Source organism: Oncorhynchus masou, chromosome 32 (assembly GCF_036934945.1).
Source record: "Oncorhynchus masou masou isolate Uvic2021 chromosome 32, UVic_Omas_1.1, whole genome shotgun sequence".
Classification (NCBI taxonomy): domain Eukaryota; kingdom Metazoa; phylum Chordata; class Actinopteri; order Salmoniformes; family Salmonidae; genus Oncorhynchus; species Oncorhynchus masou.
In genome coordinates, this window is record NC_088243.1 from 72,734,196 (window position 1) to 72,761,240 (window position 27,045).

Genomic DNA, 27,045 nt, shown 5'->3' on the forward strand with positions numbered 1-27,045 from the left:
ATACAATGGGATACCAAAAACGTACATCCCCACAACTTGCAAGGGATTAAAAGTGCTAGCTGGGTAGGTATCTAAATATAACTGTGTTTAACAACTTGGACCTTTCAAGCATTGTTTTTGATTGAAAGGGGAAACAGCGTGTGTAGATATCATCAGTTAGATACAGTCTATTAGGCTAGCTAGCTAACCGGCCATAAACTAATTAGCTAATGACAGCAATAAGCTGTTTGAGCTAGCTAAAGCAGAGTATTAATAGTGTATTGTGGGTTCTATGTATTTACCTCTCTCCTTTCCTTGTACAGACCTGAATGTGTTCATACATCCAATTAAATAAATCTCCTTCTTTTCTCTCTTCATGTTGCTTAGACCTTCCCTTTCCGGCCATGAGGGAGCGCCCTCCCGGCTGTAAGACTGTGTTTGTGGGTGGTCTGCCAGAGAACGCTAACGAGGCCCTCATTGTGGAGGTATTTGGCCAGTTGGGGGAGATCATCGCAATTCGAAAGAGCAAGAAGAACTTCTGCCATATCCGATTTGTCGAAGAGTTCACTGTGGACAGAGCCCTCTTCCTGTCTGGTACATTTCTTAAGTTTTCTATTAAACTTCAAGCTGTATTGTGGAATAAATGTCCTCCCTCTTCAGTCACAGACCTTAACTATGTTGATCAATGAGGAGACAACAAGAGCTGTTGTGGAATAAATGGCCCCAGTCTCCAGCCAGACACCTTAACTATGTCAGTCAATGAGGAGACAACAAGAGGTGTTGTGGAATAAATGTCCTCCCTCTTCAGTCAGAGACCTTAACTATGTTGATCAATGATGAGACCACTAGAGGTGTTGTGGAATAAATGTCTTCTCTCTTCAGTCAGAGACCTTAACTATGTTGATCAGTGATGAGACCACTAGAGGTGTTGTGGAATAAATGTCTTCTCTCTTCAGTCAGAGACCTTAACTATGTTGATCAATGATGAGACCACTAGAGGTGTTGTGGAATAAATGTCTTCTCTCTTCAGTCAGAGACCTTAACTATGTTGATCAATGATGAGACAACTACAGGTGCCTAGTTAAATAAAGGTAAAAAAATAAAAAGGAATACAAAAAATGAGACGTCAGTTATTAGACTCCCTCTATTAGACTCCCTCTTTTAGACTCCATCTATTAGACTCCAGCTGTTACACTCCATCTATTACACTCCCTCTGTTAGACTCCATCTATTAGACTTCAGATATTAGACTCCATCTATTAGACTCCATTTATTAGACTCCATCTATTAGACTCCATGTATTAGACTCCAGCTATTAGACTCCCTCTATTAGACTCCAGCTATTAGACTCCCTCTATTAGACTCCATCTATTAGACTCCATGTATTAGACTCCATTTATTAGACTCCATCTATTAGACTCCATGTATTAGACTCCAGCTATTAGACTCCCTCTATTAGACTCCAGCTATTAGACTCCCTCTATTAGACTCCATCTATTAGACTCCATTTATTAGACTCCATTTATTAGACTCCATCTATTAGACTCCATGTATTAGACTCCATCTATTAGACTCCATGTATTAGACTCCAGCTATTAGACTCCCTCTATTAGACTCCCTCTATTAGACTCCATCTATTAGACTCCATTTATTACACTCCATTTATTAGACTACAGCTGTTACACTCCAGCTATTAGACTCCCTCTATTAGACTCCCTCTATTAGACTCCATCTATTAGACTCCATCTATAAGACTCCATGCATTAGACTCCAGGTATTAGACTCCCTCTATTAGACTTCAGCTATTAGACTCCCTCTATTAGACTCCATTTATTAGACTCCATTTATTAGACTCCAGCTGTTACACTCCATCTATTAGACTCCACAGCTATTAGACGCCCTCTATTAGACTCCCTCTATTAGACTCCCTCTATTAGACTCCATCTATTAGACTCCCTCTATTAGACTCCAAAAGCTATTAGACTCCCTCTATTAGACTTAATCTATTAGACTCCATCTATTAGACTCCATGCATTAGACTCCAGGTATTAGACTCCCTCTATTAGACTCCCTCTATTAGACTTCAGCTATTGGACTCCATATATTAGACTCCATTTATTAGACTCCCTCTATTAGACTCCAGCTATTAAACTCCCTCTATTAGACTCCCTCTATTAGACTCCATCTACTAGACTCAAGCTATTAGACTCCCTCTATTAGACTCCCTCTATTAGACTCCCTCTATTAGACTCCATCTATAAGCCTCCAGCTATTAAACTCCCTCTATTAGACTCCCTCTATTAGACTCCATCTATTAGACTCCAGCTATTAGACTCCAGCTGTGAGACTCCCTCTATCAAACTCCCTCTATTAGACTCCATCTATTAGACTCCAGTTATTAGACTCCCTCTATTAGACTCCCATCTATTAGACTCCAGCTATAAGACTCCAGCTATTAAACTCCCTCTATTAGACTCCCTCTATTAGACTCCATCTATTAGACTCCAGCTATTAGACTCCAGCTGTGAGACTCCCTCTATTAAACTCCCTCTATTAGACTCCATCTATTAGACTCCATCTATTAGACTCCATCTATTAGACTCCCTCTATTAGACTCCCTCTATTAGACTCCATCTATTAGACTCCCTCTATTCGCCTCCATCTATTCGCCCCCAGCTATTAGACTCCATCTACTAGACTCCCTCTATTAAACTCCCTCTATTAGACTCCCTCTATTAGACTCCATCTATAAGACTCCAGCTATTAGACTCCAGCTATTAGACTCCAGCTATTAGACTCCCTCTATTAGACTCCATCTATTAGACTCCAGCTATTAGACTCCAGCTGTGAGACTCCCTCTATTAAACTCCCTCTATTAGACTCCCTCTATTAGACTCCATCTATTAGACTCCAGTTATTAGACTCCCTCTATTAGACTCCAGCTATTAGACTCCAGCTATTAGACTCCATCTATTAGACTCCAGCTATTAGACTCCATCTATTAGACTCCCTCTATTAGACTCCCTCTATTAGACTCCCTCTATTCGCCTCCATCTATTCGCCTCCAGCTATTAGACTCCATCTACTAGATTCCCTCTATTAGACTCCATCTATTATACTCCAGCTATTAGACTCCCGCTATTAGACTCCTGCTATTAGACTCCCTCTATTAGACTCCTGCTATTAGATTCCAGCTATTAGACTCCATCTATTAGACTCCATTTATTAGACCCCCTCTATTAGAGTCCCTCTATTCGACTCCATCTATTAGACTCCAGCTATTAGACTCCATCTATTAGACTCCAGCTATTCGACTCCCTCTATTCGACTCCATCTATTAGATTCCAGCTATTAGACTCCAGCTATTAGACTCCAGCTATTAGACTCCATCTATTAGACTCCAGCTATTAGACTCCAGCTGTGAGACTCCCTCTATTAAACTCCCTCTATTAGACTCCAGTTATTAGACTCCCTCTATTAGACTCCCATCTATTAGACTCCAGCTATAAGACTCCAGCTATAAGACTCCATCTATTAGACTCCATCTATTAGACTCCATCTATTAGACTCCCTCTATTAGACTCCATCTATTAGACTCCCTCTATTCGCCTCCATCTATTCGCCCCCAGCTATTAGACTCCATCTACTAGACTCCCTCTATTAAACTCCCTCTATTAGACTCCATCTATTATACTCCAGCTATTAGACTCCCTCTATTAGACTCCCTCTATTAGACTCCCTCTATTAGACTCCCTCTATTAGACTCCCTCTATTAGACTCCCTCTATTAGACTCCATCTATTATACTCCAGCTATTAGACTCCAGCCATTAGACTCCTGCTATTAGACTCCCTCTATTAGACTCCTGCTATTAGATTCCAGCTATTAGACTCCATCTATTAGACTCCATTCATTAGACCCCCTCTATTAGAGTCCCTCTATTCGACTCCATCTATTAGACTCCAGCCATTAGACTCCATCTATTAGACTCCAGCTATTAGACTCCATCTATTAGACTCCAGCTATTCGACTCCCTCTATTCGACTCCATCTATTAGATTCCAGCTATTAGACTCCAGCTATTAGACTCCAGCTATTAGACTCCATCTACTAGACTCCATCTATTAGACTCCAGTTATTAGACTCCCTCTTTTCGACTCCAGCTATTTGACTCCAGCTATTTGACTCCAGCTATTAAACTCCAGCTGTTAGACTCCATCTACTAGACTCCAGCTATTAGACTTCAGCTATTATGCTCCAGCTATTAGACTCCCTCTATTAGACTCCTGCTATTAGATTCCAGCTATAGGACTCCATCTATTAGACTCCATTTATTAGACCCCCTCTATTAGAGTCTCTCTATTCGACTCCCTCTATTAGACTCCCTCTATTAGACTCCCTCTATTTGACTCCCTCTATTAGACTCCCTCTATTAGACTCCCTCTTATTCACCTCCATCTATTCGCCTCCAGCTACTAGACTCCCTCTACTAGACTCCCTCTATTAGACTCCATCTATTAGACTCCATCTATTAGATTCCAGCTATTAGATTCCAGCTATTAGATTCCAGCTATTAGACTCCAGCTATTAGACTCCAGCTATTAGACTCCAGCTATTAGACTCCCTCTATTAGACTGCATCTATTAGACTCCCTCTATTAGACTCCCTCTATTGTACCATATATTAGACTCCAGATATTAGACTCCAACTATTAGACCCTCTATTAGACTATATCTAAGAGAGATGACAGAAAGAGAGAGCGAGAGAGAGTGGGAAGCAGAGAGGGAGAGAGAGAATGAGAGTGAGAGAGAGATGTGTTTTCTTGGTTGTCACAAGAGGACCAATTAGTCTCCAAGTCTTCTCTATGAATTAGTTTAGAGAACAGAAAGGTGTTTACTTTAACCCCACAAAGCTACTTTAGCTGGGATGCAGCTGTGACAGGAACCAACAGATTAAAAAGAGGAGAGCCTCAGAGGGATGGGGAGCGATGGATGGACAGATAGTTTCAACCCAAATGGAGGATGCCAGGAATCAGGAGTGAGATGCAGGTGTCTGATAGAAAGTGGTTTGTGGGTATTTACGGCGCTTTATCGCCCTGCACCTGCACGTTTAGCAGAAATGTCACTTTCTCCCCCTCCTCTCTCTCTCCCTCTCATCTCTCTCTCTCTCTCTCTCCTCTCTCCCCTTCTCTCTCTCATCTCTCTCTCTCTCTCTCTCTCTCTCCCTCCTCTCTCTCTCCCCCTCCTCTTTCTCTCTCCCCATCCTCTCTCTCTCCCCCCTCCCTCTCTCTCTCCCCCCTGTCTCTCCCCCCTCTCTCTCCCCCCTCAACCCCCTGTCCTCTCCCTCCAGGCTACCGTATGCGTCTGGGCTCCAGTACAGACAAGAAGGACACAGGGCGGCTCCATGTGGACTTTGCCCAGGCCAGAGACGACTTGTATGAGTGGGAGTGTCGTCAGCGCCTGTATGCCAGAGAGGAGAGACACCGCAGGAGGATGGAGGAGGACCGTTTCAGACCCCCCTCCCCTCCACCCATCGTCCATTACTCAGACCACGAGTGTAGCCAGCTGGGCGACAAGATCAAAGGTGGGGCTCAATTTCCCAGGGCATACACACATTCAGTACACACAGATTCCCGGAGTACACACAGATTCACGCAGTACTCAGACAGAAACAATACAGAGACAGACTCTCAAACAAAGAAACACAATACCCAAATACTAACTAACCCTACTTCTTGGTCTATCACAGTGGTCCTCCTCTGATTTAGTTTGGTTGACAAATCTCCTTAACACACTGCAGAGCTTGATGTTCTCTATCCGTCTGAGTATGAATCTGTCTCTGGGTTTAAAGAAGCTGTAGACTCAAAAGCCCCATCTGCTCTGTGTGTGTGTGTGTGTGTGTGTGTGTGTGTGTGTGTGTGTGTGTGTGTGTGTGTGTGTGTGTGTGTGTGTGTGTGTGTGTGTGTGTGTGTGTGTGTGTGTGTGTGTGTGTGTGTGTGTGTGTGTGTGTGTGTGTGTGTGTGTGTGCACATGCACATGCATTTGTGTTTAAGCACAGGCTTCACTACTATAATCTGCTGAAGTACATAAATATCCCCACAACTTGTACTTAAATATTTGTGAATGTGAGGATTCCAGTAGAAAAGTGAGGCAAAAAGAGGTAATCTTGCTGCTATCTTAGCCCAAACACCTTGACAATTTCTCTATTATAACTTCCGGCGCCGACAGAGATGGCCGCCTCGCTTCGCGTTCCTAGGATAAATTTGATTTGATTTATTAATTTATGAACTATTATGAAGAGCATAATTTTACAACACATTTTCCAAAAAGTAGTAGCTAGTTACATAAACACAGAAATAAACATATGGCACATTGGATTCCTAATTTTAAAAATAAGTGGTGCTTTTCTTACCGAGGAGACAAAGTTAAATAAATTACTACCATTAACTGGCTTAGTAATGAATGTGGCTGCTCCACATTCAGTTTATCTGAGAAGCTGATATATGTGTCACGCCTGCTCCCACTCCCCTCTCTGGCGCTCGAGGGTGCCAGGTGGCCCATCATTACACACACCTGTCACCACCATAACACGCATCTGCGTAATATGGACTCACCTGGACTCTTTGTTGATTGCCCCTCTATATCTGTCTGCTCCTCAGTTTGTTCCCTGTGTCAGCATTATTGTCGTTGTGTTTCCCCTGTCCAGATGCTGTCCTTGATTGTTTTATGTTAGTTATTTATTAAATGTTCACTCTCTGTACTTGCTTCTCGTCTCCCAGCCTCTGTCCTTACAGAATGCTGACACCATGAGGCATTAGGAATTCTATATTTTTATTTTTTTGTTGTGGCTGGCTTCCGGTCCATGTGCCGCTGTCGGTGGAACCGGCGGTGCCTCAGCTGTCTCGTTGGACTTCCGTCTCACGTCATGCCTTGCTTCTTGTCTTCCAGCGTCTGTCCTTACAATATGAGATGCCACCCAGGCAGCAGCCTGGTATTTTAGTATGCACACATATCATGAGTTGCACATTTCATCACAATATTGTTTGGAATGTTCGTTTTAGGACTGATGCCATGATGAGCATTCTACATTCTACTAATGTAGTCTTAATAGGTGTTGATTAAGATTTTGTCTGAAGTGCATTACATACTGTTGCCTAGAAACAGTGCATTACATACTGTTGCCTAGAAACAATAACATTTCAAAACGAGGCAAATATTTATGGCGCCAGATTGACTTTAAATTCAGTATAATATTAGCTAGCTAACTAAAATTGTGGGGACAGCACCAAAAATGTAGATAGCTAATGTTAGCATTTCTAGCTATTTCTGACTAACTTTGCTAGCTCATGGCAACATTGGCAACTCTCTCAAGTAAAATTGATGACATCATAATGATGGCAAAGTTGTATTTCCAGGACACTAAAAGTGTAATTTTAACTAAACAGTCATTATCCCCCAATCAGCATTAACCATCAGTCGGACATCAATATGCTGCGGTATCTGTAGAACGTTGATAACAATAGCAACGACGCAACCACGTGACGAAGGTGCAACCAATGAATAATGTATGTGGGTCTTATAAATCTCTGGAACCTTGTCAAAGTATGTTCATTCGATAAGCCACTTAGCTCCCTAGCATTATAGATGCATTATATATTTTGATAAACCGCTTAGCTCCCTAGAATTATACATGCATTATATATTTTGATAAACCAATTAGCTCCCTAGCTGTAGAGATTAATAATATATTTTGATAAGCCACTTAGCTCACTAGCTGTATAGATGCATTATATATTTTGATAAGCTGCTTAGCTACTTAGCTGTATAGATGCATTATATATTTTGATAAACCGATTAGCCCCCTATGTCAAGTGTCAGTGTGCAACGGTGAGGGCGGAGTCAGGTGCAGGACACATAGCTGAGTAAAATCACGTACTTTACTCGAAAAGAAACAACCATAAATCCCACGCAGGGAAAACACACCATAACACAGCAGTCTAACACTCAACAAGGAACAAACATGCACAAAACATATTGGGGACAAGAGGGTTAATTAGGGAAAATAATATTAACGTAATGGGAACCAGGTGTGTTCAATCAAGCTAAAACAAAATAGAAAAAGAAACGTAGATCGGTGGCAGCTAGAAAGCCGGTGACGATGACCGCCGAATGCTGCCCGAACAAGGAGAGGCACCAACTTCGGCGGAAGTCATGACAGTACCCCCCTCCTGACACACAGCTCCAACAGCGCGCCGACACCGGCCTCGCAGGGCGATCTGGGTGGAGACGGCGAAATTCCTGCAGTAAGGAAGGGTCCAGGATGTCCTCCACCCACACCCAGAATCTCTCCTCCGGACCGTACCCCTCCCACTCCACAAGGTACTTAAGGCCCCTCGCTCGACGCCTTGAGTCCATGATGGCTCGCACAGTATACGCCTGGGCCCCCTCGATGTCCAAAGGGGGCGGGGGAACCTCCCGCACCTCAGACTGCTGGAGCGGACCAGCCACCACCGGCCTGAGGGGAGACACATGGAACGAGAGGTTAATACGATAATCAGGGGGAAGCTGTAACCCATAACATACCTTGTTCACTCTCCTCAGGACTTTAAATGGCCCCACAAACCGCGGACTCAGCTTCCGGCAGGACAGGCGAAGGAGCAGGTTTCCGGTCAAGAGCCAGACCTGGTGTCCCGGTGCATACACTGGGGCCTCACTGCGGTGGCGGTCCGTGCTTGCCTTCTGTCGCCTGATGGCCCGTTGCAGGCGCACATGGGCAGCGTCCCAGGTCTCATCCGAGCGCCTAAATCATTTATCCACTGCAGGTGCCTCGATCTGGCTCTGATGCCACGGTGCCAGGACCGGCTGATAACCTAGTACACACTGAAACGTAGACAGTTAGTGGAGGAGTGGCGGAGGGAGTTCTGGGCCATCTCTGCCCAGGGGATGAAAGCCACCCACTTCCCCGGCCGGTCCTGGCAATAAGACCGCAGTAACCTACCCACATTCTGGTACACATTCGCAGTAACCTACCCAACTCTCTCCACCTGCCCATTACTTTAGGGGTGAAACCCTGAGGTTAGGCTGACCGAGACCCCCAGATGTTCAATGAACGCCCTCCAGACCCTTGATGTGAACTGGCGATCCCGATCAGACACTATATCCTCAGGCACCCCGTAGTGCCGGAAGGCTTGTGTAAACAGGGCCTCCGCAGTCTGTAGGGCCATAGGGAGACCGGGCAAAGGAATGAGACTGCAGGACTTAGAAAACCGATCCACAACAACCAGAATCCTGGTGTTTCCTTGTGACGGAGGAAGATCTGTCACGAAATCCACCGATAGGTGTGACCACGGCCGTTGTGCAATGGGTAGGGGTTGTAATTTCCCTCTTAGAAAGTGTCTAGGTGCCTTGCACTGGGTGCACACCGAGCAGGAGGAAACTTACACCCTCACATCCTTAGCTAAAGTGGGCCACCAGTACTTCCCACTAAGACAGCGCACTGTCCGACCGATGCCAGGATGACCAGAGGAGGGTCAACAGATCAATCGATCACGAACATCAGACGGAACGTACAGACGTCTAATTGGACACTGGGTAGGTGTGGGCTCCGTACGTAACGCCCGCTCGATGTCCGTGTCAACCTCCCATACCACAGGTGCCACCAGGCAAGATGCCGGAAGTATGGGAGTGGGATCCGTGGACCGCTCCTCTGTGTCATACATCTGGGACAGTGCGTCTGCCTTAGCGTCCTGGGAACCGGTCTGTAGGATAGAGTGAACACAAAACGGGTGAAAGCATGGCCCACCTTGCCTGGCAAGGATTCATTCTCCTCGCCGCCCGGATGTATTTAAGATTGCGGTGGTCAGTCCAAATGAGAAAAGGGTGTTTAGCCCCATCAAGCCAATGCCTCCACGTTTTCAGAGCCTTGACAACAGCCAACAGCCTCCGGTCCCCCACATCATAGTTTCGCTCCACCTGGCTGAGCTTCTTCGAAAAGAACGCACAGGGGTGGAGCTTTGGTGGCATACCCGAGCTCTGAGACAGCACAGCTCCTATCCCAGCCTCGGACGAGTCCACCTCTACTATGACTGCTAAGGAGGAAGAGGAATCAGGATGAGCCAACACAGGAGCCGAGTTAAACAGAGCCTTCAGGTGACCAAAAGCCCTGTCCACCCCAGCTGACCACTGCAGTCGCACCGGTCCCCCCTTCAGCAAAAAGGTCATGGGAGCCGCTACCTGACCAAAGCCCCGGATAAACCTCCGGTAGTAGTTGGCAAACCCTAAGAACCGCTGCACCTCCTTTACCGTGGTTGGAGTCAGCCAATTACGCACGACTGAAATGCGGTCATTCTCCATCTCCACCCCTGACTCGGACAAGTGGTACCCTAGGAAGGAGACGGACTGTTGGAAGAACAGACATTTCTCAGCTTTAACGTACAGGTCATGCTCCAACAGTCGACCAAGCACCTTGTGCACCAGGGACACATGCTCGGCGCGTGTAGCGGAGTATATTAGAATGTCATCTACAGTGCCTTGCGAAAGTATTCGGCCCCCTTGAACTTTGCGACTTTTTGCCACATTTCAGGCTTCAAACATAAAGATATAAAACTGTATTTTTTTTGTGAAGAATCAACAACAAGTGGGAAACAATCATGAAGTGGAACGACATTTATTGGATATTTCAAACTTTTTTAACAAATCAAAAACTGAAAAATTGGGCGTGCAAAATTATTCAGCCCCCTTAAGTTAATACTTTGTAGCGCCACCTTTTGCTGCGATTACAGCTGTAAGTCGCTTGGGGTATGTCTCTATCAGTTTTAGAAATAGAGACATACATATAATATATTTTGATAAGCCACTTAGCTAGCTGTATAGATGCATTATATATTTGGATAAGCCCCTTAACTCCTTAGCTGTATAGATGGATTATAGGACATTGTAAGTGATAATGATGTCTATCAGATGCCACAGCCTCACAGCATATCGCTAATTTTATCCGAATATGATATTCTATTGGGCCCTTGTCATTGTCAATAATTGACAAGTGTAGATATTGTGTGTGTATTGATAATGGACCTGTAGTTGGTAGGGAGGACTATGGAGAGCGTGGAAACCTACATCTTTCTATAGATAGACTAACACCTCAGGGACCTCTGGTTATGACACATTATGACAGCTTAGTTTAATATCGAAAGCAGTGATGAATTATTCATGCAAATCATCTGACAGACCTGTCTGTGTGTGTTTGTCTGTGTATGTGTTTGTCTGTGTATGTGTGTGTGGGCGGGGGGGGAATCAGAAACACCTCAACTCTCTATCCATCTGTTTCTCTCCCAGTGTCGTTATCTTCCACTCTGTCTTCTTTTCAGTCTCTCACACATTCCCAACCCCTCCCTCCCTTCCCCTCCTCTCCTTTACCCTACCTTCCCCTCCCTTTCCCTCCCTCCCTTCCCCTCCCTTCCTTCTTTCCCCTCCCTTTCCCTCCCTCCCTTCCCAATCCTTCCCCTCCCTCCCATCTCCCTGAAACATGATCGTCACATTGCTTCCATTCGTTCACTGGTCTCTAGTTAATGGAACCTTCATAAAAAGAAGAGTCCTTCCGTTGTAAATGTATTTTCTCCAGTGCTGCTCCGAATGTTAAAGTGACACACCTTTGATCATTCATAACGTGTCCATGAACGTATGGCATTGGGTGTAACAGGCTTTGGACATGAGGTCCATACAGCGAGCTAAATTAATAATAGCTAGCCTAGTTCTGTTAGATAATAAAAGACACAGCTGAACAGGTTTTGGAGACGCAGGTCATCTGTTTTATAAAATTAATAAGAAAGCCTGTTACCCTTGAAATATGCAAGGCTATCCGGCATGAAAAATACATTGATAGCAAGCCAGCTAGATTAGCTAGCTAGCTAATATTGAACAATATTTTAGCCGGTAAGCCAAAAAGCAATTCCCATATGTGTCATGTGTGCTCCCTCTCCGGCCTCGAGGTCACCAGGCTGCTCGTAATGGCGCACACCTGTCACCAGCATTACGCACATAATGACACTCACCTGGACTCCATGACCTCCTTGATTACCTTCCCTTTATATGTCACTCCCTTTAGTTTCTTGCCCAGTCTTCATTGTTCTTGTTTCATGTCGGTGCACTGTTCATGTTTCTTGTTTTGTTCATTTATTTATTTAACGTATCTCAAACATAAAACACTTTGTGGTGTATTTGTCCTAAACTCTAGATCAGAGTTCCCCATTGCGGATTTACCCCCCCCCCCCCAAGTTTTCTGAACAAAATAATAATAATTGTTAAAAATTACTGGCACCCCTGACTGGCAATGCACAAACAATACTTAAAAAAATATAAACAATATATTTATAGAGATAAACTAAAAATACCAACATGTGAGAAATACTGTACTTTATTAACATTTCAATGGAACCCACCAAAATCATGTATTGATTTAATTAAAAATAATTGTCCTCCAAATCAAGGTTTCACAATTTTATTTTACTAGGCAAGTCAGTTAAGAACAAATTCTTATTTTCAGTGATGGCCTAGGAACAGTGGGTTAACTGCCCTGTTCAGTGGCAGAACAACAGATTTATACCTTGTCGGCTCGGGGATTTGATCTGGCAACTTTTCGGTTACACTCTAACCACTAGGCTACCTGCAGCCCCAAGTAATGGCACCCTTAAAGATTATTGTAAACAATATCTACCAAAATTAAACAAGGAGTTAAATTCCACTTATTTTAAGTTTAGCTAAGTCTTAAGGAACTATGTTGAACCATTACATCACTTCCTGTTTCACTAGGGTATAAAAATGAGGTAACACACATGCAATATCCCTTTATCATCCAACACCATGAAGAAAACAAAATAACTGGCTGTTCAAAAGAGACAGATGGTTGTAGAACTTCAAAACATTTGGTAATGGCTACAAGAAGATCCACAAACAATTGAATACACCACCGAGCACTGTCAGGGCAATTCTTTAAAAAATAATAATAATATGGAACAGTTGAAAACCTTACGGGTAAAGGACGCAAATGCATTTTGCCCCCAGGATAGGGAGGAGGATAGTGAGAGAAACAACAAAATCCCCAAGAATCACTGTGAAAGAATTGCAAGCCTTGGAGGCACCTTGGGGTCACCAGGTTCCAAAAAGTACCATCGGACACCACCTCTACAACCACAGGCTCTTTGGAAGGGTTGCCAGAAGAAAGCCCTTTCTGACCCCAAGACACAGACGCAAGCGCTTGGAGTTTGCCAAACGCCATTTAAATTATGACTGGAAGAAGGTGCTCTGGTCAGATGAGACCAAAATTGAACATTTTGTTCAGATACAGCATCGGCATGTTTGGCGTCAAAATAGAGATGCATTCATACCCACAGTGAAATAGGATGGTGGGTCAGTGATGTTTTGGGGCTGTTTTCATTCTGGAGGTCCAGGGGCACTGGTTAAATATCGGGCAATTTTGGCTGACAATTTGGTTGCCTTTGCCAGAAGGCTGGGACTTGGCCGTAGTTGGACTTTCCAACAAAACAATGACCCAAAACATACCTCAAGATCCACACAGAAATGAATCTGTGACAACAAAATCAATGTTCTGTCATGGCCATCTCAGTCACCGGACCTCAATCCAATGGAAAACCTGTGGGCTGAGTTGAAGAGGGCAGTTGATAAGCGCAAAGCCAAGAATGTGAAGGATCTTGAAAGGATTTGCATAGACGAATGATCCAAAATCCCTCCAAATGTATTCCTTAACCTTGTCAAACATAACAGGAAAAGACTCCATGATCTAATCCTTGCCAGAGCTGGTTGCACTAAGTGCTAAATGAGGAGTGGTAATAATGATGAAACCTTGATTTTGGTGAAATGTTGTTTTGTATTAAATAATTGTATGATTTTGGTTGGTTCCATTGAAACATTAATAAAGTACAGTATTTCTCACATGTTGGTATTTTGAGTTTCTCTATAATTATATTGTTTATATTTGTTAAGTATTGTTTGTGCATTGCCAGTCAGTGGTGCCAGTAATTTTGGAGCCCGGTGTATATGTATGGTATTGTATCATATCGTTTTATGGGCTCTTAACCAACCGTGCTATTTTGTTAGTTTTTTTCACATTGTTTGTAACAATTTCTACTGCTTGAGTGGCCGCAACTGTTCCAAGAAGAGGTCACTTGTTGTTTCGTGATCCTGGAGTACACTCTCCATCCTTGCTAGTCACTCTTCAATTGATGCCAGGCGTAACATGACCATCAGTGTTATGTCATCCTTTTAAAAAGCTTTGGTGAAATGTATGCATTGTGATGTGATTATAATCAAAGCAGTAACTATATACATTTGTTACATTCAGTGAAGTTGACTGCTTATGGGTAGTTAAACCAAACAGATCCCAAGCTAAGCAACACTACTTCAAATCGGACTCCGCTAACTATCTAGCTAGCTACCCCTCAACTAATACCAGCATGATGTTTTTCCTCTAAAGTTTTCCCCAAAGTAAGAAAGAGCTTTAAAGTTCGGCCTCTGAGTATAAAGTTTGAAAATAAATGTCTAGTTTCAACTATACAAAACAAAAATATGAACGCAACATGTAAAGTGTTGGTCCTATGTTTCATGAGCTAAAATAAAAGATCCCAGAAATGTTCCATGTGCAAAATAAAAGCTTATTTCACTACAATTTTGTGCACAAATTTGTTTACATCCCTGTTAGTGAGCATTTCTCCTTTGTCAAGATAATCCATCCACCTGACAGGTGTGGCATATCAAGAAGCTGTTTAAACAGCATGATTATTACACAGGTGCACCTTGTACTGGAGACAATAAAAGGCCGTTTTGTCACACAACACAATGCCACCAGTTTTGATGGAGCGTGCAATTGGCATGCTGACTGCAGGAATGTCCACCAGAGCTGTTGCCATAATGCACCTCCAACGTCGTTTTGGCAGTACATCCAACCGGCCTCACAACTACAGGTGATGTGTGGTGAAGAATATTTTTGTCTGTAATAAAGAACTCATTCTGATTGGCTGGACCTGGCTCCCCGGTGGGTGGGCCTATGTCCTCCCATGGCTGTGCCCTGCCCAGTAATGTGAAATCCATAGATTAGGGCCTAATGTATTTATTTAAATTGACTGATTTCCTTCTATAAACTGTAATTCAGTCAATTCTTTTAAATTGTTGCATTTTTATATTTTTGTTCAGTATACTGTAGTTAAATATGTTTGAAATAAGAACATTTAATGAGGATATTATTTATCAATGTTGTTCGTTTGTGGATCGTTTTGTGCAATCTTTCCTTTAACCCTCTCCTCAGATGAGGCAGCGTTTGAGGAGGCGGTAAACGTGCTGCTGACCTGGGTGGAACGCGGTGAGGTGAACCGTCGTAACGCCAACAACTTCTACTCAATGATCCAGTCGTCCAACAGCCACATCCGCCAGCTGATGAGTCACAAGGCCGCCCACGAGAAGGAGTTGGAGGTGGCCAAGGACAAGTTCAAGACCGCCCTGTCTGGCATCCTGGCACAATGTGAGTACACACCAGGCTGACACACACACACACACACACACACACACACACACACACACACACACACACACACACACACACACACACACACACACACACACACACACACACACACACACACACACACACACACACACACACACACACACAGAGAGAGAACCATGTCCCACACAACAGGGTAAGGGTCAACATAAAACCACTTGTGGCATTCCCTTTGAAGCAACGTCACATTGTCCCTCGAAACGCTCTCAACCCTCAAGTGATTTTCATGTCACAAGTTCACAAGTTCCAGGTCAGTGCTCCATACATGATGGATCAAATACCCAGGGACATGGAACAGAGATGGTATTTTCTGCAAACACACTCACACACATGCATGGCTGCACACAAACAGAGGATAGCACTTCTGAAGACCCACTCTATGGGATGACTCTTTGTCGGAGTAGATTTGGGGCAGTTTGCCTGGTAAAGGCCAGTGATGGCAGCAATAACATTGAACAGGTTATTTAGGGAGCTGTTAACTACCTCTCTTAGCCCACCATCATTAGGCCCAGAGTGGCCACTCACTCACTCACTTACTCACTCTCTCTCTCCTCTTTCTTCCTGTCTCTCTTTCTCTGTCTAGCAACTGTTCACCAGGAGACAACATCCCAAAGGGAGCAGAAAATAATCTAGTTTTAGAAACCTGCTTCACCTTGCTCTGTGACAGCCTCTCTGTACCTCACAGCTTTGACAGCCGGCATACAAAAACAAATATTTAACACATCCGTCACACACACACACTGGGGGGTTAGAGAGAAAAAATATACATGAGGTTTTATGCAGCCTGTGACGGGTTAGCAATAGCATGGCATTGTAATTAGCTGCATGACATTTCAGTGGTGAACATCACAGATTGACATTGAGTTCATGCAGCCTCATATTGTCTCATCATTGATATTCCACAGACAATTTCTTCTCGCACTGGACATAACAGACATACAGAATGACAGTCAAATAAAAGCATGCTGTGCTTCACCAGTATGTTTCAGGAAGGGTTGATAGTGGATAAAGAAGGTAGGTTCATGTGTTTGTCTCTAAAGCTGTCTGGTGGTGATAGATTATATTGGTAGATTATATATACCTGTAGATTATATATACCACATTGGTAGATTATATATACCTGTATGTCCATGGCCAGGGAGTAATAGGTTCACCTGTGGTTGTGTCACATTGGCTGAATGCAAAAACAACTCCTTGCCCCTAACTTCAAGGCACTTGTGTAAGGATTGGAAAGCTATAAGCCACATAATGAAAACTCCACTCAGCCAATCAAGACTGCAAGATGGAGCTACTGTATAACCATATTGATTATACCTATGTGATGCCTTCAGATCTCCACAAGTGATAGGGGTTGTTTCTGGACAGGGTTTTTGGCTTTTGCCAATCAGAAAGCTAACACTCTCTGGGGTATGCTGTGTAGGCTCCAAACTCCTCTGGTTAACTTTAGCCTGTATTGGTCTGTGGACAGCTCATCTGAAAGAACCCACTCAGCCATAGAATCAAAGTAAATAACACCTCTTTACATGAAAACAACTGGAACTGAAGGAAGAAATGAAACGAGTCATATTAATGATTCACAACTGCCAATGCTAAGAGCATGTATGAGTTCAGATATCTTTGGTGATACACCACTTATAGTAGTGTGCATACTGAGTACTGTGTTAGTATGGATATTGGGATATACCACATAATCGGTTTCTGTTTATACAGTAATACAAATATTGGAAAGAGCAAAGTGGGTCTCCCCCCTCCCTTCTCTCGGTCTCTCTCCTCTCTTCTCTCTTCTCTTCCCTCTCTCTCTCTCTCTCTCTCTCTCTCTCTCTCTCTCTCTATCGTTGTCTTTTAAAGGCCACCATCCTCCATCACAATAATCCACACAAACACTTAGTTGTATTCATGAGTTTGTCTTTCTCTGCAGTTCCACACATACAAATGTAAACACAGAGTTTGGTGTACTGGGAGGCAGGTTCACACTGTCGTTCTGTGAACAAAAGCCACATCCATATTTACCAGACTTTCTTACAGCTGCACATTGGAATCCATAGACTTTATTTTTTCCAAATGCAATATAATGCAATATCACACATTCCTCCATTTGGCATTGGTAGTTGTCACCTTATGTTGAATGGTACCTTTAGAAAAAGCCCTTAACAATGCTCCTTTCTGCTCTGAAGCAAGTTATTCAAACAGAGGATGCATCCCAAATGGCATCCAATTCCCTTTATAGTGCACTAAACTCTACATATGGGCCCTGGTCAAAAGTAGTGCCCTACATAGGGAATATGGTGCCATTTGGACTTAAACAGGCTCTATTCATGAATGTCAGAGAACAGAAATCTCCTCTCAGTTCAATGAGATCCATTCGCAGCAGAAGGATTTATGAACCACAACGCCCTGCTTCATATTTCGCTCAGGATGATGTTTATAGAAGATGACAATCATTTCACAGTTGGATTTGGATCAGCATACATCATGTTTGGTGGATGGCACTCGGTCTACATGCCGTTGCATATTTCATCTAGGAGATTAACCTGCCTGACAGATAGTGAATGTTCTCATTTACAATAGAAATGCTGGCATGTGCACACACATAGCCCTAGCTGGATCCCTGCAAATAACACCAAAGAACATGCACTTATCCATCAGCTATCTCTCTGACTCACACAGATACATAAAAAGGCGAGGCCACACCCTTGGACACTTTACTCTCCCCTGCCTTCCCCATCTATCTCTCCAATCAAATTAGATGATTCTGAAAGCCACTATTGATCTAGACACACTCTTTCCTTCCTTCCTTGCTTCCTTCCCTCTCTCCCTCCTTCTCTACATCTCTACCGAGGCCACAACTCTGGTGGCCTTATTCACTTCCCCCGGGGTTCATTAAGACCCCTCTGACAAAAACAGAGTCCCTCAACATGGCCTGTCCACATACACACCAAAGGAGCATTTTGTTTTAGTGATGTTTGCCGTCTTCAGCTGCAGTGACACTGGGGAAGTTTTCATGCTTGATAAAATCTATTGTGTGTTGTGAGTTATTGTACAGCCCTTGCTATTGATATGGGACCAAAATAAATTATTGCCTGGTACAATCTATGAATGTGTGGCTGTTCCATTGAAATCAACAGGTGAGTGATAATTACACACACAGAAACAAACACTCAGATAATTAGTATAACATTTGTTTTCCTGTGTTTTATATATATTTCCACACCATTAGGTTGGAATAATAGTGTGAAATCATACAAATTATAATATTTCCCTTTTAGTGTAAGAGCTGTTTGAAAAAAAGGCTGCCTGAAATTTCAGCCTGTTTTGGTGGGATGGAGTCTTGGCCTGCCTGGTGACATCACCAGATGGTAAATTAGTTAATAAACCAATAAGAAAGACAGTTCCAAACCTCTGACAATAACAGCTAGATTTCAGTTTTCCCTTCCCCACGCAGACACCTCCCATACAAGTCCTAGCAAAATTCCTGCTTGAGGAATTGCTCTTAGCTGCTTTTTGTTTATTTTTGAGCATTTTAATTGAAAACAATTATAGTAAGTAACTGTAAAAATGTCTGCATTGGACCTTTAAGACTAACCCTAGTTGTGTGTCAAAGGTGTGATGGAGTCATAAACAGACAAATGTCTCTCAGCAGCCCATCTACTCCCTCCTCCTCCAGCCCTGAATTAAAGCAGTGTTTCTCTCTCTCTCGCTCGTTTCCCTCTTTCTCTCAATTCAATTCAATTCAATTTAATGGTCTTCATTGGCATGTGAAACATTGCCACAGCAGGTGAAACAGATAGGAGCCTGCTGGTATTAGTCTGGTCCTCCTGTAGCTTTCAGCACCGTCTTGTGTTTTAGGACAGGCGCTCTGTGGTCACCTTGAGATATGGTGGGTTCCTTCTCCACCCCATCCCACCACCCCCACTCTAGACACTGACCCAGAACAGACTGTACTATAGAGCAGAATAGAACATTGAAAACACATCAACATGAACATACAGTGAAGTGCCTTCCTACCTGATTCCACTTTCTCACTCCTCTGCTCCTTCCCACCCGCCCCTCTCTCCCTGCATCCCCCGCCACAGTTGAGCAGATTGTGTCTGTATTCCACGCTGCTTCCAAACAAAAGGCATGGGACCATTTCTCCAAAGCTCAACGCAAGAACCTGGACATGTGGCGCAAGCAAGCAGAGGTTGGTCCTTCACTTTTTCTACAATTATTCACATCTTTTATTAATTTGGTAAAGTATAGGCCAAATGTGATTTAGTTGTTTATGTGAGCATCCTTATCTCCATCCCTTTTTCTTCAACTACTTGTTTGTGGAGTTTATGGTGTTGTCTTTAGGATATTAGAACTAGCCTACAAAACACTATCCCAAGAGCTAGTCTAATCACCCTGTGTGCTTGGAAAGTGGATAAGTCACAAATGTCAAAATGTGAACATTAGTGGCATCACCATTTAAACCTACCAGTTTAAGCCAGCATATAGTGCATTCAGAAAGTATTCAGACCCCTTGACTTTTATTTGTAATACATTTGCAAACATTTCTCAACCTGCTTTTGCTTTGTCATTATGGGGTATTGTGTGTAGATTGATGAGGGGAAAAAAATATTTAAGCAATTTTAGAATAAAGCCGTAACGTAACAAAATGTGTAAAAACTCAAGGGGTCTGAATACTTTCCGAATGCACTGTACATTTGGTAGCAAAAAAAGGTGCAGTAGCTAACTAGCTGTAAATAGTGAATTAATCAATCAAATGTATTTATGAGGCCCTTTTAACATCAGCCGATGTGACAAAGTGCTGTACAGAAACCCAGCCTAAAACCCCAAACAGCAAGCAATGCAGACGTAGAAGCATGGTGGCTTGGAACATCTCCGTAGGAAGAAACCTAGAGGATCAGGCTCTGGGGGATGGCCAGCCCTCTTCTGGCTGTGCCGGGTGGAGATAGAAGTTCAAACGTTCATAGATGTATTTTTATTTCACCTTTATTTCACCAGGTAGGCTAGTTGAGAACCAGTTCTCCTTTACAACTGCCACCTGGCCAAGATAAAGCAAAGCAGTTTGACACATACATGGAATAAACAAACATACAGTCAATAATACAGCAGAAAAAATATAAATATACAGTGTTCAGATGAGGTAAGATAAGGGACGTAAGTCAATAAAATAGTCCATAGTGGCGAGGTAATTACGATATAGCAATTAAACACGGGATTGATAGGTGTGCAGAAGATGAATGTGCAAGTAGAGATACTGAGGTGCATAGGAGCAAAATAAATAAACAAATACAGTATGGGAATAAGGTAGTAGGATGGGCTATTTACAAATGAGCTATGTACAGGTGCAATGATCTGTGAGCTGCTCTGACAGCTGGTTAGTGAGGGAGATAAGAGTCTCCTTCTTCAGTGATTCTTGCAGTTTGTTCCAGTCATTGGCAGCAGAGAACTGGAAGGAAAGGCGGCCAAAGTAGGAATTGGCTTTGAGGGTGACCAGTGAAATATATCTGCTGGAGCTCGTGCTGCGGGTGGGTGCTGCTATGTTGACCAGTGAACTGAGATAAGGCGTGGCTTTAGCTAGCAAAGACTTGTAGATGACCTGGAGCCAGTGGGTTTGGCGACGAGAATGAAGCAAGGGCCAGCCAACGAGAGCGTACAGGTCGCAGTGGTGGGTAGTATATGGGGCTTTGGTGACAAAACAGATGGCACTGTAATAGACTGCATCCAATTTTTTGAGTAGAGTGTTGGAGGTTAATTCGTAAATGACAACGCCGATGTCGAGGATCAGTAGAATAATCAGTTTTATGAGGGTATGTTTGGCAGCATGAGTGAAGGATGCTTTATTTGCGAAATAGGAAGCCGATTCGAGATTTCAATTTTGGATTTGAGATGCTTAATGTGGGTCTGGAAAGAGAGTTTACAGTCTAACCAGACACCTAGGTATTTGTAGTTGTCCACATATTCTAGATCAGAACCATCCAGAGTAGTGATGACCAGCAGGGTCAGATAAGACAGGTCAGCACCTCAGGAGTAAATGTCTGTTGGTTTTTCATAGCCGATCATTCAGAGTTAGATACAGCAGGTGCGGTAGAGAGAGAGTCCAAAACAGCAGGTCCGGGACAAGGTAGCACGTCCAGTGAACAGGTCAGGGTTCCATAGCAGCAGGCAGAACAGTTGAAACTGGAGCAGCAGCATGACCAGGCGGACTGGGGAGAACAAGGAGTCATCAGGCCAGGTAGTCCTGAGGCATGATCCTAGGGCTCAGGTCCTCCGAGAGAAGAGAGAGAGAAAGAGAAGGAGAAAGAGAAAGAGAAGGAGAAAGAGAAAGAGAGAAATAGAAATAGAAAGAGAGAAATAGAGGGAGCATACTTAAATTCACATAGGACACCGGATAAGAGAGGAGAAATACTCCAGATATAACAGACTGACCCAAGCCCCCCGACACATAAACTATTGCAGCATACATACTGGAGGCTGAGACAGGAGGGGTCGGGAGACACTGTGGCCCTGTCCATCGATACCCCCGGAAAGGGCCAAACAGGCAGGATATAACCCCACCCACTTTGCCAAAGCACAGCCCCCACACCACCAACCTACGACCCTGAGACACGGCTGAATATAGCCCACAAAGATCTCCCCCACAACACAGACCCAAGGGGGGTGCCAACCCGGACAGGAAGATCACGTCAGTGACTCAACCCACTCAAGTGACGCACCCCTCCAAGAGACGGCATGGAAGAGCACCAGGAATCCCACTCAGCCACTGTGATAGGTTTAGAGACAGAGAATCCCAGTGGAGAGTGGGGAACTGGCCAGGCAGAGACAGCAAGGGCGGTTTGTCACTCCAGTGCCTTTCCGTTCACCTTCACACCCCTGGGCCAGACTACACTGAATCATAGGACCTACTGAAGAGATGAGTCTTAAATAAAGACTTAAAGGTCGAGTGTGTCATATGTTTAGGTGATGCGGGTAAGACAGAGTCAGGCGCAGGACACAGAGATGAGTAATAACCGTTACTTTACTCAAAAACAATATTCCATAGAGGAGACAAAATAATCCAGGTCACAAAACGAGACAACTTGACAATAACAAACACGCACAAAACCAAGGGGGAAACCAGAGGGTTAAATAGGGAACAATGATATTGGAATGAAAACTAGGTGTGTATAATGAAGACAAAACAAATCAAAAATGAAACAAGGATCGGGGGTGACTAGAAAAACAGTGACGTCGACCACCATACGCCGCCCAAACAAGGAGAGGCACCAACTTCAGCGGAAGTCGTGACAGTACACCCCCCCTTGACACATGACTCCAGCAGCGTGCCGACACCGGCCTCGGGGACGACCCGGAGGACGAGGCGCAGGACGATCAGGGTGGAGACGGTGAAAGTCCCGCAGTAACGAAGGGTCCAGAATGTCCTCCACCGGCACCCAGCATCTCTCCTCCGGACCGTACCCCTCCCACTCCACGAGGTACTGAAGGCACCTTGCCCGGTGCCTTGAGTCCATGACGGCTCGAACAGCATACGCCGGGGCCCCCTCGATGTCCAGAGGGGGCGGAGGAACCTCCCGCACCTCAAATTCCTGGAGCGGATCAGCCACCACCGGCCTGAGGAGAGACACATGGAACGAGGGGTTAATACGGTAATCAGCGGGAGCTGTAATCTATAACAAACCTTGTTCAGTCTCCTCAGGACTTTGAATGGCCCCACAAACCGCAGACCCAGCTTCCGGCAGGGCAGGCGGAGGGGCAGGTTTCGGGTCGAGAGCCAGACCCGGTCCCCCAGTGCGAACACCGGGGCCTTACTGCTGTGGCAGTCGGCGCTCGCCTTCTGCCGCCTGATGGCCTGTTGCAGGTGCACATGGGCAGCTTCCCATGTCTCCTCCGAGCGCCGAAACCATTCATCCACCGCGGGTGCCTCGATCTGGCTCTGATGCCACGGTGCCAGAACTGGCTGATAACCTAGTACCTATTGGAAAGCAGATAGGTTAGTGGAGGTGTGTCAGACTTAGTATTGGGACATCTCTGCCCAGGGATTGAAAGCCGCCCACTCCCACGGCCGGTCCTGGCAATAGGACTTCAGAAACCTAACCACATGCTGGTTAACTGTCTCCACCTGCCGTTACTCTCGGGGTGAAAACCTGAGGTCAGGCTGACCGAGACCCCCAGACGTTCCATCAACTCCCTCCATACCCTGGACATGAACTGGGGACCCCGATCAGAAACTATATCCTCAGGCTCCCCGTAGGGCTGGAAGATGTGTGTGAACCAGGACTCCACAGTCTGTAGGGCCATAGGGAGACCAAGCAAAGGAAGGAGACGGCAGGAGATGGCAGAAAACCGATCCACAGTGACCAGGATCGTGGTGTTTCCTTGACGGAGGAAGATCCGTCAAGAAATCCACAGCCGTTGTGAAGTGGATAAGGGGTTGTAATTTCTCTCGGGGCAGGTGTCTAGGTGCCTTGCACTGGGCGCACACCGAGCAGGAGGAAACATAAACCCTTACATCCTTAGCCAGGGTAGACCACCAGTACTTCCCACTAAGACAGTGCACTGTCCGCCAGGTGCCAGGATGACCAGAGAAGGGTGACGTGTGAGCCCAACAGATCAAACGGCCGCAGACAGCAGACGGAACATACAGACGTGCAACTGGACACTGGGGGGGAGTGGGCTCTGTACGCAACGCCCGCTCGATGTCCGCATCCACCTCCCACACCACTGGAGCCACCAGGCAAGATGCCGGAAGTACGGGAGTGGGATCCGTAGACCGCTCCTCTGTATCATACATCCGGGAAAGTGCGTCTGCCTTAGCGTTCTGGGAACCTGGTCTGTATGATAGGGTGAAAACAAAACGGGTGAAAAACACGGCCCACCTGGCCTGGCGTGGGTTCATTCTCCTCACCGCCCGGATGTACTCCAGATTGGGGTGATCAGTCCAAATGAGAAAAGGGTGTTTAGCCCCCTCAAGCCAATGCCTCCACGCCTTCAGAGCCTTTACGACAGCCTACAGCTCCCGGTCCTCCACATCATAGTTACGCTCCGCCAAGCTGAGCTTCTTCGGAAAAAAAGCACAGGGGCGGAGTTTTAGTGGCGTACCCGAGCGCTGAGACAGCACAGCTCCTATGCCAGCCTCGGATGCGTCCACCTCCACTATAAATTCCAAGGAGGGATCAGGATGAGCCAGCACAGGAGCTGAGGTAAATAGAGCCTTCAGGTGACCTAAAGCCCTGTCTGCCCAGGCTGACCACTGCAGTCTCACCAGTCCCCCCTTCAGCAATGAGGTAATGGGAGCGGCTACTTGACCAAAGCCCCGGATAAACCTCCGGTAGTAGTTGGCAAACCCTAAGAACCGCTGCACCTCCTTTACTGTGGTTGGAGTCGGCCAATTACGCACGGCTGAAATGTGGTCACTTTCCATCTCCACCCCTGACTCGGACAGGCAGTACCCTAGGAAAGAGACAGACTGTTGAAAGAACAGACATTTCTCAGCCTTGATGTATAGGTCATGCTCCAACAGTCGACCAAGTTCCCTGCGCACCAGGGACACATGCTCGGCGCATGTAGCAGAGTATATCAAAATGTCATCAATATACACCACTACACACTGCCCATGCAGGTCCCTGAAAATCTTGTTTACAAAGGATTGGAAGACTGCTGGAGCATTCATTAACCCGTACGGCATGGCGAGGTACTCATAGTGCCCAGAGGAGCCCACTCCCCCCAGTGTCCAGTTGTCTTCCACTGATCTTCCTCCCAGATATGCACCAGATTGTAAGCGCTCCTGAGATCCAATTTTGTGAACAAGCGCGCCCCGTGCATTGACTCAATCACACTGGCTATGAGAGGTAGCGGGTAACTGTACCTCACAGTGATCTGATTGATACCTCGATAGTCAATAAACCTTCATCCTTCTTCTTCACAATAAAGAAACTCGAGGAGGCAGGTGAAGTGCAAGGCTGAATGTATCCCTGTCCCAGAGATTTGGAGACATATGTTTCCATAGCCGCCATCTCCTCCTGTGACAGAGGACACACGTGACTGCGTCTACCAGGGGATTTATTGCACAATCCCCCCGTCGATGGGGTGGTAATTGAGTCGCCTTCTTTTTACAGAAGGCGAGAGCCAAATCAGCATATTCAGAGGGAATGTGCTCGGTGGAGACCTGGATTTTACTTTCCACCGTAGTTGCACCTATGGAAACACCTACACACCTTCACCGAGAACTTACGTGACCATCCCTTGAGAGCCCTCTGGTGCTACAAAATAGTGGGGTCATGATAGGCCATCCAGGGCAGGCCCAGCACCACGGGCAACGCAGGATAATCAATAAGGAAGAGTTTAATTCTCTCCTCATGACCCTCCTGCGTTATCATGCATAGGGGAGCGGTGGCCTCCCTAATCAGCCCTGACCCTAATGGTTGACTATCTAAGGCGTGCACAGGGAAGGGCATATCAACAGGAACAATAGGGATCCCTAAACTATGTGCAAACGAACGATCAATAAAGTTCCCAGCTGCACCTGAATCTACTAGCGCCTTATGCTGGAAATGCGGGGAAAACTCCATGGAAATTCTATGAACACAAACATGTGAGCAACAGTTAGCTCTGGGTGAGTCAGGTGCCTACTCACCTGGGATGATCCACCAGATCCACCAGTGCCCTGCCTGCTACCTCGACTCCCTGGGGAACCTCTGGTGGTGCAGGGAATACCCCCCCCCCCGGTCCCCCTCCCCTCAGAGCAGCACCTCCTAGCTCCATAGGTGTTGGATCGGAGGTGCTGGGGGATGGAACTAACGGACCCCAATCCGGACGTCCACGGGAGGCCAACAGGTTATCCAGCGGAATGGATAGGTCCACCAGCTCGTCAAATGTAAGGGTGGTGTCCCCGCAGGCTAGCTCCTGACAAACGTCCTCGCGTAGACTACACCTGTAGTGGTCGATCAGGGCCTGCTCATTCCATCCCGCGCTGGCGGCCAGAGTTCGAAAGTCCAGTGCAAAGTCTTGTGCGTTCATCATCCCGTCTGAGATGAAACAAGCGTTCTGCTGCCGCTCTCCCTTCAGGTGGATGATCGAAAACCACCCGGCGCGGGATGGAATGAGCTGGCCCTGATCGACCACTACAGGTGTAGTCTACATAAGGACGTTCGTCAGGAGCTAGCCTGCAGGGACACCTGAAATCCTCATAGTTATCCAACGTCGCTCCTTCCCTTCCCCAGACGGCGTTGGCCTATTCAAGTGCTTTCCCAGATAGACAGGAGATGAGGGCGTTTACACTCTCGTGTTCCGAAGGAGCTGGGTGAACGGTCGCCAGGTAGAGATCCAGCTGGAAAAGGAACCCCTGGCATCCAGCTGCCGTCCCATCATATTCCGTCGGGAGCGTGAGCCGAATCCCAATGGGTCCAGGTGAAGGAAGGGTGGACATCGGTCTGGGTTGTTGTGGGAGCTGGGGTGATGATGATGGGGTTGCTGGAAAACCCCATCTCTCCCATCACTCCATGGTTTGCAACATG

The 27,045-nt window shown here is 45.5% G+C and overlaps 1 protein-coding gene across 1 annotated transcript in view; it reads left to right on the forward strand.

Annotated features, from left to right (window-relative positions):
• The first annotated feature begins 372 nt into the window (after positions 1–372).
• Positions 373–27,045, forward strand: part of LOC135526554 (ecto-NOX disulfide-thiol exchanger 2-like) — an 83,248-nt gene continuing 56,575 nt past the window's right edge. The window contains exons 1-4 of the mRNA XM_064955043.1: positions 373–573; positions 5,327–5,560; positions 15,293–15,505; positions 19,621–19,727. Coding sequence (XP_064811115.1) covers positions 384–573; positions 5,327–5,560; positions 15,293–15,505; positions 19,621–19,727 — 744 coding nt within the window. The 5' untranslated portion in view covers positions 373–383. The remainder of the gene's footprint in view (positions 574–5,326; positions 5,561–15,292; positions 15,506–19,620; positions 19,728–27,045) is intronic.